The sequence below is a fragment of the Chiloscyllium plagiosum genome, unplaced genomic scaffold, assembly GCF_037043375.1.
Source record: "Chiloscyllium plagiosum isolate Xiang-an unplaced genomic scaffold, Cpla_swu_hap1 HiC_scaffold_25, whole genome shotgun sequence".
NCBI classification, from domain to species: Eukaryota; Metazoa; Chordata; class Chondrichthyes; order Orectolobiformes; family Hemiscylliidae; genus Chiloscyllium; species Chiloscyllium plagiosum.
This window is the reverse complement of record NW_028270163.1, coordinates 34,427,287-34,444,098: the sequence shown is the minus strand read 5'-3', so window position 1 is coordinate 34,444,098 and position 16,812 is coordinate 34,427,287. Positions and strand designations below refer to the sequence as shown.

General features: G+C 35.9%; 1 protein-coding gene across 5 annotated transcripts in view; it reads left to right on the top strand.

Moving 5' to 3' along the window:
• abca5 (ATP binding cassette subfamily A member 5) overlaps positions 1–16,812 on the top strand; it is a 92,549-nt gene that overhangs the window by 32,968 nt on the left and 42,769 nt on the right. For all 5 annotated transcript variants that reach the window (XR_015761411.1, XR_015761412.1, XM_088000598.1 and 2 more), the window contains exons 10-17: positions 975–1,033; positions 1,925–2,035; positions 6,326–6,501; positions 9,046–9,165; positions 12,708–12,846; positions 13,284–13,374; positions 16,096–16,235; positions 16,434–16,553. Coding sequence is in view for 3 of the 5 variants with exons in the window: in XM_088000598.1 (XP_087856724.1) it covers positions 975–1,033; positions 1,925–2,035; positions 6,326–6,501; positions 9,046–9,165; positions 12,708–12,846; positions 13,284–13,374; positions 16,096–16,235; positions 16,434–16,553 (956 nt within the window). In the remaining 2 variants the exon portion in view is untranslated. The remainder of the gene's footprint in view (positions 1–974; positions 1,034–1,924; positions 2,036–6,325; positions 6,502–9,045; positions 9,166–12,707; positions 12,847–13,283; positions 13,375–16,095; positions 16,236–16,433; positions 16,554–16,812) is intronic.

Below are 16,812 nucleotides of genomic sequence, written 5' to 3'. Positions count from 1 at the left end.
AAATAACTTTCATAATATGATGGCAATATACAAATGTTAGAAAATTATTGTATGATATTTCATATACAGTTGTCAAACAGACAGAATTGAATTAAGGTGCAAGATTCATTAGTTATCTCACTTCAAATGCCTCTGACTGAAGATATGTTAATTTTAAAGGCAAATGGATATTCAGTGTATATTGTCATTAATGATGTGATGTTCACACTTTATCTTTTACTTTATTTATCTATTAATATTTACCCCATTTACAAGTTGGTCAGCAAGTAGGACAAAGATTCTACACCCAGGCTAACTAAGAGTGAATTAAGACCATCTTGAACCGAGGCAAGGGAAATTGATAACTATCTTAAATCTTCTGCAGTTTCAGGAGAAGCCTGTTTATCCAGAGTGTGGTTAGAAGGAGTGGTTGAGACAAACAATATGAATGCACTTAGGGGAGCTAGTCATGAGGGAAGAGTAAAAGATTTGCTGATGGAGTTGAATGAAATGTGAGAAGAAGCTGCCATTGAATATAAACACTGGCAAGCGCATGTTGAGCTGAACAGCCTATTTCTGTGCTGCTCATTCACATTCTATGTAAATTTAATTAATTGACTACGTTCCTAACACATAAATTAGGGACTTCTTCTCATCTACAGAGTTGGTTTCAAAATTCCAGAAATCATCTTTGCTTGCAGATGAAAGCACTGCTTTTATTGTACTTCACTTTTCCATATATACTAACTACAAAAGAATTCCACTGCTAGAAATGCTGAATAATATTGTTAAAATTTGTCTATAGCAAATATGTGAGTCAGTCATTCCAATTTCTTTCTATCCTGTTTGGCTTTTAATCAGAATGGGAGGGACTACTGGCTAAGAAAATACATTTTTGTAATATGAAATTACATTTTTTGGTACAGTTATCTATTTATTAAGAAAACATTATTCAATAATGAGTGCAATCCTCAATGACTGTGGTTCTTTTTAAGGTTAAAAGGTGTTCACAAGTTATATAAAGGAAAAGAGAAAAAAGTAGAAGCACTGAAAGGTTTGTGTCTCTGGTAATCCTCTGTTAGAGTGATTGCTTCATTATTAATTTTTGTTCCAATGCAATGGCAGGTAATTTTGTTCAGTTCAAAAATAAGAAACTGCTGTGCCTTGTCTGCTATGCATTTATATGCTAATAAAGTATTACTTTTCTTTAAGTGACTAATTTTAATACTATTTGACATTAGTAAGTGTCATTTTAGCATGTAACGTACCATGCCATTGAGATATTTTACCTTGAGTTAAATTTCTGAGCAACTGCTTCCTCTGACATGACACAAGCTACTCATTGTAATTCAAAACTCCTTTGTTCCAGTTTAACTGAAGAACATAATTAGAATTTTATTTTTGAAACTGAAGCTTCCTCTATTCAGTATTTTTATATTTTCTCCCTATTCTATCCTGTTGGCTCCTTGAACATACTATCGTGGCAAAAATGGGGAATCTGCTTTCAGGCCATACTATAACATTTATTATTAGTGGTCTATGATGGGAGACCATAAGGACCCTCTCAGCAAATTAGGACAAATGAAGATCAGAGGGGAGATGAAGAAAAATCCTTTTTTTTACACTTCATTATGATTTAGAATCCACTGCCTGAAAGGTTGAAGGTTGCATATTCAATAATAACTTTGCAAATAGAATTGAATAAACATGAGGGAAAAGCACAGAATGGAACATTTAAATAGTTCCTGCAAAAGAGCACTTACAGGTTCACTGGACAGATGACCTTCAGCATTGTATGAGGCTGCCCTAGTTCAGAATGGATAAAACTTTCTTTGGCCTCATAGTTGGTGACTGATACATTAGGACTGAGAAAATAATGTTACTTTCTTCTGAGGGACCAAAAAAAATTAGAATGTCTTTATGTGTGTAATATACTTTATTTCAGGTTTGTCATTTGATATTTATCAAGATCAGATCACAGCACTACTGGGTCACAGCGGAACTGGGAAAACAACATTAATTAGCATTCTTTCTGGACTGTGTCCTCTGTCAGATGGTAAGATGGAAAGTATTAATGCAATACAAAGAACAAGATCAGAAATAGTTTTACACCATAGTGAATCTGCATACATATTAAAATTAACAAATGCTGAATAACTGTCCTAAGAATGCTGATGTGGTTGAAGATACAGCGTAACTTGAATGGTCTGTCTCCCCAGTGAGAATGCATAGTATGACTTATATTCATTATAAAGATGGTCATCCTCTCTTTGCTACACAAAAAATGTTATTTTCAACTCAACCAACATCCCTCCCCACCAAGCCAGGAATGCACACGATCTCTGTGCCCAAACACTAACATGTTTGTACAAAGCACGTTCTGGTTGTGAACTAAAAACTGGGTTAAGATGGGAATTTCCTGGAGTTGGTTGATACATTCCTGCTTCTTTATTCATCGTGATTATAAGGACAAAGTTGCAAAATGCATTGGAGAACAAGTCCATTCAGAACCAGCAGTTAGTGCACAATCATTTGCAAAGAGCAAATTATGTCGCACATTCCCAGAAACATTGTTTTGTGTCTGGAATTATTTCAGATTAATCAGCTTCCCAACCATGCAACATCTGATTTTGAGGTCAGAATCACCAACATGGAAGGCATTATTGACCATAGCTGAGTAAAGCATGCTGAAAATGGCTGACACTAGCATGTAGCTCTGTCTAACTACATTACTGGGAATGGGTCAGGAGACCCATTCCCACCTAAGACATGTGCAAGCATGACTTCATGAAACTTAAATCATTGCAAAGACTTTCACAGGGCAGCCACATTTCTCTAGTACCTTCCATAGGCCCTCACAGGTGACCGTATCAAAGGTCTTGGTCAGGTCAACAAATTCTGTTCTTAGCATTTCTCCTGAAGCTGTCTAACTGCATATCAGGTGCTCTTAAAACTTCGCTGAAACTGTACTCATTCTATGGTACAAGACCTTGGTTGGGATATTGCATTAAGCAGTTAAGCAGAATTTTGGTGAAGGTTTTACTGGTAATGGAGAGGATGGAGATAATTCTGTGATTGATACAAGATTGGCAAGTTCCTTTCCAGTTGTACAAGTGGACTGTGGAGACATCTTTGAACTCTTTCTGGATGGCTCCTTGTTGTAAACTGGACTGGAAGAGTTATGAGTTATGAGTTTCTTGCCCAAGTTCTGACCTCCAACCTTGTAGACCTCAGCAGGGATAGTGTCAACTCTTGGATATTTCCTGGCAGGCAGGAATTTGATAGCATTTGTTGTTTCTAACAGCATGACTGGTTATCAGGAGAGCATTTGTTGGTGTGATCTGTGACAACTTATTGACTCTTCTTTCTCATTGATGGATGAAAGTTAATTAGAGTCATAGAGATGGACAGCACAGAAAGAAACCCTTCTCTAACAGATTTTGCCTTGTCATGCCCCTCTCTGACCTTGATTTGCATAGTCCTGTAGCTACTTCTGTAGACATCATGCTTGGACAGTGATGACTTGATATTAAGGTAAATTTCTTAGAGGTTTTATTTTTCTCCAATTATTTCTGGGTTACCTCATTGTTTTCATTGAACCAATGTAAGATAAGGGCCCACGGTGTTCAAGGCAAGGTGTTAGCATGGATAGAAGCTTGGCTGTCTGGCAGAAAGCACAGATAGGGGATAAAAGGGTTCTTCTCAGGATGACAGCCGGTGACAAGTGGTGTTCTGCAAGGGTCAGTGTTTTCACTTTGTACATTAACGGTCTAGATTAAGGAACTGAGGGCATTCTGGCTAAGTTTGCCAACAATACAAAGATATGTAGAGGGACTGGTAGTATTGAGGCTGGGAGGCAAAGAAATGGCAGATTGAGTACAACATGGGAAAGTGTGAGGTCATGCACTTTGTTAAGAAGAATAGAAGCATAGACTGTTTTCTAAATTGGAAGAAAATTAAGAAGTCTGAAGTGCAAAGAGACTTGGGAGTTCTAGTCCAGGATTCTCCCAAGGTAAACTTACAGGTTGAGTCAGTAGTTAGGAAAGGAAATGCAATGTTTACATTTAGTTTTAGAGGACTTGAATATGAAAACAGGATGTACTTCTGAGGCTCTATAAGTCTCTAGTCAGACCACATTTGGAATATTGTGTGCAGTTTTGGGCGTGTATCTCAGGAAGGATGTATTGGTCCTGGAGCATGTTAGAGGACGTTCATGAGAATGGTTCCAGGAATGAAAAGCTTTAAGATATAAGGAACATTTGAGGATACAGGGTCTATACTGAATGGAGTTTAGAAGGATGAGGGTGATCTAATTTAAACTTACAGAATACGGAATGGCCTGGACAGAGTGGATGTTGGAAAGATGTTTGCATTGGTAGAGAGACTAAGACCTGTGGGCACAGCCTTAGAATAAAGGGAAGACCCTTTTAGAATGGGGATAAGAAGAAACTTCTTCAGCCAGAGAGTGGTGAACCTATGGAATTCACTGCCACAGAAGGCTGTGGAGGCCAGGTCATTGAGTATATTTAAGATGGAGATAGAAAGGTTCTTGATTGTAAAGGGGATCAAGGGGAGAATGGGGGTTGAGAAACTTTTAAGCCATGATTGAATGGCACCGCAGACTTCATGGGCTGAATGGCCTAATTTCTGCTCCTATGTCTTATGTTTCTTACAAGAGGTCCGGCTAGGAGCTTCTTAAACAATGGATTACACTATATACCTAATTATCCTCCATGCAATTATCTTTTTTTATTATAATAGGCAAATTTCATAACTGTCTGTTTGAATCTTGAGACATTGAGACAGTTCTGGACCTTCTGTCCCTGGAGCCCTCTAAGTGGATAGATCGTGAAGTTTAACTTTAAAATAATAAGATGGTAGTCAGTTGATTAGATACCAGTGCTTAAAGTGGGACTTCAGCAAAGACATTTTGTTGTAGTTATTTAAGGAAGCGGAAAACTGTTGGTGAGCAAGAGCTTATTCTCAATACATGTCTTTAGCATGCAGAGACAATTATTGTTCAACTGCTAAAGCCATATTTTTCTCTTTGTTTAACCCCTTGTCATTTCCTGATAATCTGCATCGACTCTTTCATGTAACATTGTTATGTAATATTATGTTAACAGCCCCACACAGTGTTGCAGTACTTTTTAACTGCTACATATCATTTTAATACACAAAGGCAAATCACACATTCTGTTATTATTATAAAATAATATTATAAAATAACCTATTACAAAATAACTTTTATCTCCTTTTTTTGCTGACTCGTTTTAGAAAAAAATATATACTGCCTTAGAATAGAAACCTGTACTCTAAGTATGTTTTCATTAGACTATCAAAGTGGAACAAATTTTTTACATCCTATTCTATCTACAAAGTTTTTTCCTTCTGGGATAATGGCATTGCTGTCTGCAGCAACATGTGTTGGCCATCCTTAATTGCCTTGAACTAAGTGGGTTCCTAGGCTTTTTCAGAGGGCTACTAAGTGTCAACCATATTGCAATGGAGTCACATGTCAGGATGACAGATTACTCTTCCCAAAGGACATTAATGAATCAGATGGGCTTTTACAACAGCTGTTTCCTGGTTTCTATTAGACTAGCTTTTAATTCTAGATTTATTAATTGAATTTAAATTTTACCTGTGGTGGGATTTGAACCCATGCCCTCAGAACATTTAGCCTGGCTCTCTGGATTAGTAGTCTACTGAAAATACCAGTGCTATTTCCCTTATTATTAGCAACCATCAAAAAGATTACAAAATGGAAATTCAACCTTAACATAAAAAGATAAATCTTTGTTTCCAAAGAATGATAAATATTTCATTCAAAATTTAATTAAGTATATTTAAATTTCCAGCAAAATCCCAAAGTCTGAAAAAAACCTATCTCTACAGATGGTTTCTCAAAATTCTAACACTGAACTTACTGACTTAAAAGTGGGAACCAGAACAAGACATTTTTACAAGTGAGCAGTATTTAACCAGCATTCTTCCAAAAAGGCTGCATTACTAGCAAATTTTAATCCATCATTGTAACAATAAAATCTGATAATTTTTCATGTTTTTTTTTATTTGATGTGTTGGCCATGTTGGAGTAGTGTTGTTGTAGTGTAACTCTCCTCATTGTGCTTTTATGGTCAGACCAGTCCAATCAGTGAGTATAGTACCTAAACTACTCTGTTCTGTGTGAATAAGATTTTCTCTGAACAATAGGAAATATGCTAATACTCTTCAGGTGAAAATTTGTGTAAATCACTATTCATCTGCACACGGGTTAGAAAGCTGCTTGTTTCAGGACCATGATTAGTAAGATTTAATGTGAGTTTTTCTTCCTCCCTCATAGGTTGTGCAACAGTTTATGGATACAGAGTTTCTGAATTGGATGAAATAATTCAGATCAGAAAGATGATGGGGGTTTGTCCACAGTTTGATGTCCTATTTTACAGTCTTACAGTAAAGGAACATTTAAAAATTCTTGCTATGATAAAAGGAATCACAGCACAGGAAATTGATAAAGAGGTAAGTCTGCGAAGAGCTTACAAAACCCTTTTCAATACCACTTCCTAATTCAGTTTTGGTGCTTGTTCCTTTTTGATTTGCATTTTTAAATTGTTGGGTTTTATTTGTGAGGATATAAATGTAAGAAGTTAATCTAGCAAATAAATGAATATTTGTTTGTATCTGATTACAATAAAAATGACCAGGTATTTGTCAGAATCACAAATCTAGCATGTATGAATTTACCTTTCATTACAATACTCTCCTAAATTCTGTATCAGAAGTGCACAAAAATCATACATATTCATGTAAAACTCAATCCCTTGCAAATGTCAACCTTAAATGGTTTTGGCTTTGAAACAAAACATAATTTTTTTTGCATACCTCATGTAAAGTCGACCTTACTTCTTTGAGGATCAAAGCCTAAAAATATCAGAATCAAAGTATAATCTTTACAATCACATCAAAGATCTTATGTCATTAAAAAAAGTTACAATTTCCAGATATCTTCCCATTTCTACTGAGCAATTAAAACAGGAAGAATGTAGATCAACCTTGATTTTAGTGTTACAGTTAAGTATAAGGTATTATTTTTCAGTAAGAAAAATAACAAGGTATCTTATTACTTGAAAAACAAGAATCAAAATAGGTTGAAGGTGCAACAGGATTTGGGGGTACAAATGTACAAATCACTAAAGGTTGCAGAGACCATAACAGAAGGAAACTAAGCACTAGGGTTTATTTCTAGAAAGTTACAACTTACTATGATCCAAGCTAATGTTATTACTGGACAAGTCAGATCCCAGGCTGAAATCTGATAGAACATATTTTGTTACCTTTTTGGTTTCAACAAGTTGGCCTTTACTCAAACACAAGCACATAATGTTGCAGATTTGGTATTAATAATAAAACAGAAGTTTATCAGAAAAACAAGGTAAATGAGAATAAATCAAACTATTTACACCTGACACAAATTAACAATTTGATAAAATACAATCCCATTAATCCCAACAACACCCCTTTACGATACTCAAGCATCGGAGAGCGTTCCCTTCTCTATCAAAAACATAGAGCTTAACTTTAATGCTTCAACTCTGGATGCCAAAAATCTGATCGTGTCTTCCTTAAGTCTTCAGACAACTGAGTTTAAGATTATTTCAGCTTTACACAACCCCTTCAGCATGTTACGTCAACAAATTCTGGATTGGAACTTTCAAACTAAACTCATTTTCAATGTGGTAACCTGTCTTGCTTCTTCAAGAGAAACTGATTTCCACAGCTTGAACCATGACTTCTGTAAATTTGAACTGAAACTAAAAGGTTTTTTTAAGCAATAGGTGTTTTCCCTAACCCAAACAATTCTATATGCTTCCAACTGAAGCCTAATTTACTACATTGTTTAATTTGTTCACTGGTAAAACCTCTTCCAGTGTAAACAAATTCCCATTAACCCCTAAAAACTATTTCTCTCAAGCACTTTTAAACAAAGTATGGCTCATAAAGTCTTACAAATTAATCATTAAATCCTCTACATACAAACAAACGGTCCCAAATATCTCTAACTCAAAATTGAAACACACATCTCACATCACAAAGTGAAAATTAAAACCATTCTGCTAAACTTGTATCTAATCTTAGTGGGACCTCATTGGAATTCTGTTTACAGTCTGGTAGCCATACCATAACAAGTTAGAGAAGCACTGGAGAAGGTGCATGAAAGATTTCTTCCTAAAGAAGGAAGGTAGGTATAACCTCACAGTTCTAAACTATCAGGAAAAGATGAACAGATTGGCTTGCCTTTCTCTTGGAGAACCAGATTGAAGGATGAACAGATTGAGATTTTTCAAATTAATGGAAGAGTTTCATAGAGTAGACACAGAGGACAGGACTTTTTCCATGAGCTTCAGCAGTCTGTGATTAAGTTGAAATGGGGATCAGAAACCTGAATTGAAATGGAAAAATTAATAAACCACTGATTTTCCATTAATTGGCCAATTTGCAATCAGAAAGTAGATATGCCATTGAATTAAGGAAGGTGGTTGAGCTCTCAAAGCCAGTCGGAGGTCCTCTAGATTGATAGCAGGATGCATTTCCAGATAAGTGACTGAGAGAGCATGCCAAGATGGAGTTGTCTTCTAACATTTTTTTAAATTTAAAATGAACAAAAGGCTAGGGTTCCATTGCACCTTTCAGAAAATAACCCAGGAGCATAACGATTCTAGGATCTGGCACTGTGAAGTTTTATGTCAACCATCATCAAGTAGAATGTTTCACAGTGCACCAAGAAATCAAATAGGAAATTCAGAAGAAATTCGCTAGCACAGAAAGTAGAACAGATTCAATTATGGGGCAACAGACCCAAGATATAAGTAGAGAGTTTTGTGCTTTTAAGGTTGTCTTGGTGTTTAAAAAAAAGAACATTTATACAGTAATTCGCATAATGACTGATCTTTGTGCTGGTCAGTGTTGGAGTGATTTTCAGTTAGTATTTTTGAATGCATTTATTCAAAATGATTTTGAAAATAATCAGTTTTTAACTTATCTTTTCATTGTTGCTTATTTCAGGTGCTGAATGTCATAAAAGAACTGGATATGGAAACGATTATGGATGTCCGTGCAGAAAAACTTAGTGGTGGACAAAAAAGGAAACTTTCAATGGGGATGGCAATTTTGGGAGATCCTAAGGTGAGACATCAGTGGTGGATCTATAGGTATGGTTACGCTTTTTATTTTAATCAGTGATATGAACTCTCAACCAGTAATACACCAATTAGTATAATGAAAGATATTTTTGAAACTACTTCAAAAATTATTTTTACATTTCCAAAATTTTAGTCCTATTTTATCTACTAAGACCATAAAACCTGCATCCTAGGCTTTTTAAAGATGTGATTGCAAAGAGTAGAGGCAATATTTATAATTTTCCAAATTTTTTTAGATTCTGGAATGGTCCTGGTAGGTTAGAAATAGAAAAAATACACATTTTATTAAAAATGAGAAGGAGACAGAAAGCAGGAAACTCTAATCATTTAGCCTAACATCTGTAAAATGGTGATTGCTGAACTCCATTATTATGGAGGTCATAGCAGTGTCCTTAAAAAATCATAATGGGATCAACAGAGTTAATGTGGTTTATTGAAAGGAAAATCATGTTTGTAACTAATTTATTAATATTTTTTGATTAGGTATGCCAGAAATGAATAAAGTGAAAGCTATAGATAAGGTGAACTTGGATTTCCAAGAGGCATTTGCACCACCTACATAATAGGTGGTACAGTAGCTCAGTGGTTAGCAAAGCTGCCTTATAGGATCAGGGATCCAAGTTCGATTTCACCCACGGGCAACTGCCTATGTGGTGTTTACACATTCTCCCTGTGTCTGCATAGGTTTCCTCCCGGTGTTCTGGTTTCCTCCCACAGTCTAAAGATGTGCATGTTAAGTGGACTGGCCATGCTAAATTGTCTTCAGGCGAGGTGGATTAGCTATGCTAAAAATGGGGGGTTACAGAGAAAGGATAGGGGGCTGTGTCTGAGTGGGATGCTCTTCAGAGGATTGATGCAGACTTGATAGACCATTGAGCCTCTTTTTGAGCTGTTGGGGTTCTTAAAGATAAGAAAAAATGACTTAGGGTAATATATTAATATTGGTTAGTTAACGATAAGCAAACAGTAACAATAAATATCTTTCTTGGTTTGGTAAGCTCCAGCTAGTGGAATTCTACAAGGATCAGACCTGGGACCTCAACTATTTACAATCTATATCATTGACTTAGATATAAGGACCAAATTTGTGGTACCTAAATTTGCTGATGACACAAGACTAGGTAAATTGTCAATTAGACTGAATCATATGCTTTTTCATTAAGTATTACTTCTGATGAGGCTTTTGGAGGGTTTGTCACCATAAGGTCTGGCAAGATTTCTCTTACCAAATTCTTATTGTTAACTTCCTGTCCTGGTCCTATGGTGTCCTGTTGCTCAATTCTCACCCCATCTTACCATTTACAATTCTCGGCACTCAAATTTATAATGGACCCCAATTTTGCTCTTAACACAAAAGTATCAGCTTTTGCAGAACACATTGCTGACAACTATCAAGAATATTTTTATCAGCTTCCAAATGAAAATTTCCACAAATCCACGGTCTTTTCTATTCTTATGTCCTTGAAAAGGGACCAGGCAGTATGAGGCAAGAAATATAAATCAGATTTACATGATATAGATGTAGGAGAATAGGTTGAGAAATACAGTTGGGATTAAGACAAAGTGTTAAAAGAGACAAACAGTAAAAGTAAAATTTAACATTTTATTTTCAAAAAGCAGGAACAATTTTCCTAGGGAATGAGACTCCACTATTGTTAAAAAAAAACTTTTCAAGACTAACGAGGCTGTTAGCTGTTGATCATTTATAACATTTGTTATAAAGTTGTAGGCATGTACTGTACCTTTAAGAGAGAGTGAAAGTTGGGAAGCCTGTGATGTGACTGACTGCAGGCACAAAATGTGCTGGACAACTTAAAGATGTAACATTTGAGATGGAGCTCAGGTTACACAACAATTTGAATTTAGCCAATCAGTTTAAAGTATGCCTCAAGATAATAAAATCCAATCGAATTTGAATTTTACTGTTTTAACAACATCAAACCAATGAGATGTTTTGGGGAATAAAAGTCAGGCATTTTGAACAGTTGGCCAGAGAAGCAAAGAGCACCAATACACACTGCCAGCAGATCTGATCTCTGAAAGGTACCTTTATCTATGAAAGACCTGTGCAGCAGAAGACCGAAGAAAAGAAGACAGGAAGATACAAAGGGAAGATTGACAGCTGTCTGGTTTTGAAACTTGATTTGAAACTAAATCATAATTGATGGTTTTATTGGATCAGTATATTGTTATAGGGTGGGAGGTAGATAAATTGATCAGACAAATGAGGCTTAAAGTATAGATAGTTGTTGTTTAATGTTCTCTTTTCTTGGAGTTAAAGAATAAATTGTTAATGTTTTCTTTAATTAGTGGAATTTAGGTAGTTCTTTATCACTCGTACTTTTACAGATTATGGGGTGAGGTGAGCTTTTCTGTGTGTCTGGTTTAAATTAGCAGAGAGGTTTACCCTGTGTCGGAACACATTGATTAAAATACACTATTTCATAAACACAGTCTATCTTAACTTTGACAGCCATGATTAGTACTGACCTTGGGTAAATACCCAAAATTCACACCATCAGTACCGAGTCTGTCAGAAGTGAAACAATGGTGCATCCTATGGAGGAGGAGGAACTCTGGATTTCCACATTTAATTATGGAAGTGGAGACTCTAGAATAACACATTATTAAAGTGAAATTTGAACCCATATATCATTGAAAAGTGAAATGCTGAATCTTCTAAAATTTTCTATATATCTCCGTGCATAAAATGTTTAGAAGCATAAGTACATTTTTGTTATTTTATTTTAAATAATTTCACCTGTTTATTGTAGAATTTTATGAATAGTCAGTAAACTTACTTCCAACGGACTTATATATTAATTTCTGTTTTCGTATTATGAGAAAAGTTTATCAACTCGGACCTGAAGTGAAATCCGTTAAGACTCCACATAAATAATGATCACAATAAGATCTGATAGCTCAGAAAGGTTTTCATCTTTTTGATATGCCTCATGATGTTCCACAGTAAAAGAACAAAGTGCCAATCTTTGTATCTACCTGTCCAAATAAACACTTCTTAAAGATATTACAAATTATCGAAAATGTGAGCAATTCTTTTGTCTCCAATTATCTAAGCAGCAGTTCATTTTACTTTATTATATATAGCGGCCATTATTGCCAGTTAATGCAATACTTTTGCACTGTGCAGTTTTAGCTTAAGGTATTGTATATAGAAATAGGATAGTATTTCTATATTCCTTTGATTTTTTTGGTTAACTTTCTTCATGTTTTGTTCGGCACTGATATATTAGCATTAATGGTCTTTTTATTTTAAGTACTTCTCTGTTTGAATTATTTTACTTAAAAAAAGTCACTGTTACAAAGTGACTTGTTTTTTCTAGTTGCTTAACAGATGAGTTCAGAATAATAAATGTATCCCATTATATCTGGAGGATGCTTGCATCAACAATTTAAATGTAAGAACACAGTGTTTATAAACTTGTAGTTTTTCCTCTGTAAAAAAGGATTTATTTGTTTTCTATAATTTAGTTAATCTGTAATATTGCTCTCACCTCTTTAAAGGTTTTACTACTTGATGAACCAACTGCTGGGATGGATCCTTGTTCGCGACAGCAGGTGTGGGCATTGCTGAAAAAGCGGAAAATAGGAAGGGTCATACTGTTGACTACTCACTTCATAGATGAAGCTGATATTCTGGCGGGTTAGTGCTGATTATCGCATTTTAATGCTCTAACTTTCTATGTTTACAAAGCCCAAGTTCCCTTAAAATTTAAATTTTTCTTTAAATCTCTTGGTGCTGCTATTAGAAGAAACCTAATTAGTTTCAAATCTCCTTTCAGTTTTAAAGAAAGAAAATACACAAACTGTTGAAAAATAGTTTAGCAATGGAATGCAGTCGTAAACTTTGCTTCCTTTTCTGTCAAAGTAACGTATTTGTTTATAAAACACAGCAATATAGATCACCACTTATATTTGTTTAAATATTAAATTTGTTATTGACACTGGCAGCGCTCACTGAATTTTATGTAAACCTAAGGATTTCACAACAGCAGATCATGATATTTATGGCATTATAATTGACATAAAACATTTGATAGAATTGATATAGTCTGTGTATGTTTTTCTGTCTTGGTGTAGATCGTAAAGCTGTCATCTCACAAGGGCAGCTCAAATGTGTTGGCTCCTCGCTGTTCCTGAAATCAAAATTTGGTGTGGGCTATAACCTCAGGTAAGTATTACATGTACATTTTGAGGGTTCAATAAGAAATCTTCTTAAGGGCATTATGTTGGGTATAGTGCCTACTTTGGAAATTGTCAAAAGTTGACACATTTTTGTATATGTGATGCAGATGCCAGAGAAGTTTGGTGAGTGTGTGGAATAATATTGGGTTACAAAACACAGGGGATGAGACTACAAATCATTCCTTTTAGAAATATTCTCTGTTGCCTAATGCTAAGAAAGCTCTGTTCAGAGTTGCAACATATAACTTGTTAAAAATATTTAACAAAACCAGGGCATATTATTTTGAATAAAATGGTTAAATAGAAAGGAGGGACAGATGCAAAAAAAAACTTTCAGAAAACAGTTGAACTCTCAGTTGATATTTTAAACCTAAAGAACCTTATGCTGATGTTGACATTCTTAAGTGGAACCTCATTCTCTTATTAGTCACTTCAGTGATGCCAAGTCTAGAGGCAGTCTGGAGTAATTTCAGTGCAACCATTCTGAACTGTGATTTAAACATGAGCTAATTTGAATTTATCATCTCCAGGATGTATGGGCCTCGAATTGAGATTTCCAGCTAAGGCTGTTGTCCAAAATTTGGAAAAGCTCCCAAAATTTGAGGCTATGCCCCCAGGGAAATAAAGGTGGTCACAGCCCCCAATTCCTATGGATTTTGTTCATTCCATTCATCCACTTGAGAAATCCCTGTAACATCAGATCGGGAGGTACAGGAAACTGTATTTGATGAATGAAAGATGCCTTTTATGACATGGATTGACTTCATCAAATGTGCCTAAAGTCTGCAAAGAAAAAGCCATCAATCTCCACATTGTGCAGGGATTTGACTGTTGTACTCATAGAATCTCTGCCATGTGGAAACAAGCCCTCTGGCCTATCCAGTTCACACTGGTCCTCCGAAGAGCATTGCATCCAGACACAATCCTTTACCCTATCTCCGTAACCCTGCATTTCCCATGGCTAACCCATCTGGTTTGACATCCCTGGACACTATGGGCAAGTTAGCTTGGCCAATCCACGTAACCTGTACCTCTTTGGACTGTGGGAGGAATCGGAGCACCCAGAAGAACCCCATGCAGACGCAGGGAGAATGTGCAACCTCTACGCAGTCTCCCAAGGCTGGAATTGAACCCAGGTCCCTAGCACTGGGAGGCAGCAGTGCTAACTATTGAGTCCCCTCATGTAGAGCTGAAGACTCTAATTGACTGTGATTTTTATCAACAGGAATGGGTTTAATTTGCTGAGTGCAAGTTATCCAAAAAAGAAATCTGCATGTAAACTCCAGGAGTAGGCTGTTCAGCCGTTCAAGCATTTCCACCATTAAATACGATAATGGCAGATCTGTGGCCTAAATCCATATATCTGCTATTGGCCCATCATCACTCAATTCTTTTCTTAACAAAAATCTATCAATGTCAGATTTAAAATTAACAACTGATCCAGCATCCACTGCCATTGTGGAAGCGTGTCTGAAACATCTAGCACCCTTTGTGTATAGAAGTACTTCCTAACTTCTGTCCTGAACAGACTGGCCCTAATTCTCAGATTATGCCTCCTAGTTCTAGAATCCCCAACGAGTAGGAATAATTCATCTTTATCTTGTTAATAGCTTGAATGCTTTGATTAGATCACCCTTTAATCTTCTAAATTTTAGAGTAAAGAAAACAAACCTAATTTACGTCATCTCTACAGGTGAACAGGGCTCTAGTGCTGTTTAAAATATTCTTCAGGTACCTGGACAGCTAAGTTCCAACATTTCACCCAAAGAAGAGACAAAGGTTGTTGTAGTATTCTGTCCACTACATAATTTCAACCCATGGAAAAAGGTTCAGCTTGGATTTGCAGGTGAAATGCTGTGGATGTAGACACTTCAACTGCTACCCAATCTCTGATCATGTGCAGCTGGTTTATCAGATTTTTAATTCCTCTGAGAAATCCATGCTCACAGCCCTCATTCTCAAATCCCTGTTCAAGTCCCTTTTACAATTATTTCTAGAATTAGCTTCTACCACATTTTCTGTATTCAAGATTCTAACAACTCTGAGGAGGAAAAAATACGCTTTAAATGTGTTTGAAATCATTTACCAATAAATTTAAACTTGTGACTCCTAGTTACTCATCAACCTGCTAGAGGAAAATATTTTTCTCTCAACTTTATTGAAACCACTCATTATCTTGAAATCCTCGTAACCTCTCTATCCAATGACAACAGTCCTGTGTTTTCCAGCTTCCCTTCATAACTGAAGTCCCTCATCACCTGTAATACCTGAACAAACTTTATGTGTACTCTACCTAGGGTCTTTTTAATTTCTTCCTTCAGTGTGGGGCTCACCATTCTTCATTGTACTCCAACTGAGGTATCACTTGTTAAGTTCAGTTATGAAAATTAGGTTTCCATCCAAAGAAATTACATCGTAAAATCTTTTATTTAACAACAGCATGTAAACATTTTGGATACATTTCATCAGTGGCACAGCTTCCAGGGTCTTGATTTGGAATTTTGCTTACTTCAGCATATTCAATTTACTTATATAGAAAATTTGGGTATAAATGTGCAATACAAAGATTGAGAAATAGAGCAGTGTAATTTGCAGATTACATAATCAATCATGATGTTCTAAGAAACTCTGCCAATTTCATGCAGTGCCATCTATATTCAATATCTGGTTATAGTATCTATAATATTTGATTTTTGATTTTGAACAGAATGTCTGTAAATGAGTCCTGCTACCCTGATAAAGTGACATCATTGGTCAAATATCATATACCAAATGCTGAATTTTCACAATTGCATGAGCTGGATCTGGCATATACTTTACCTCTTCAGGATGTTAATAAATTTGCAGGTATTCATTTTCCTAATTCTGGTGTATTTAACAAGTACTTTAATTAGTAATAGCACAAAGATTGTGTAACTTGTTGTTTTGGGGGGAATAAAAAGTATTGTTGGTTGTAAATTGGTATATCTCCTTCTAAACATGCCTGCCGATGATAATGTTGTGATTACAATAGAACAGTTCATTACTTATATTCTCCGTCTTCAGGTCTATTTGAAGATTTGGACAGCCATACCAATCTTGGAATTGACAGCTATGGTGTTTCCATGACATCCTTGGATGAGGTTTTCTTAAAATTGGAGGAAGAATCAGAAATAGATCAAGCAGGCCAGTATACCTTGCAATAGATTAACAGGGTGCTGTACAACTATAGTTTTATCTGTCCTCGTGCACTTTTGAATGCTCACATTGCAGCAAATTCTCAAAGGGGAGCATGAGCAGCCGGAGGTGGTGCCTCATGCGAGTCAGAGTAGGAATAGCAGAATAGAACAAATGAGTGCATGGCTGAAGAGCTGGTGCAGGGGACAGGGATTCAGATTTTTGGATCATTGGGATGTCTTCTGGGGCAGAAGTGGCTGTACAAGAG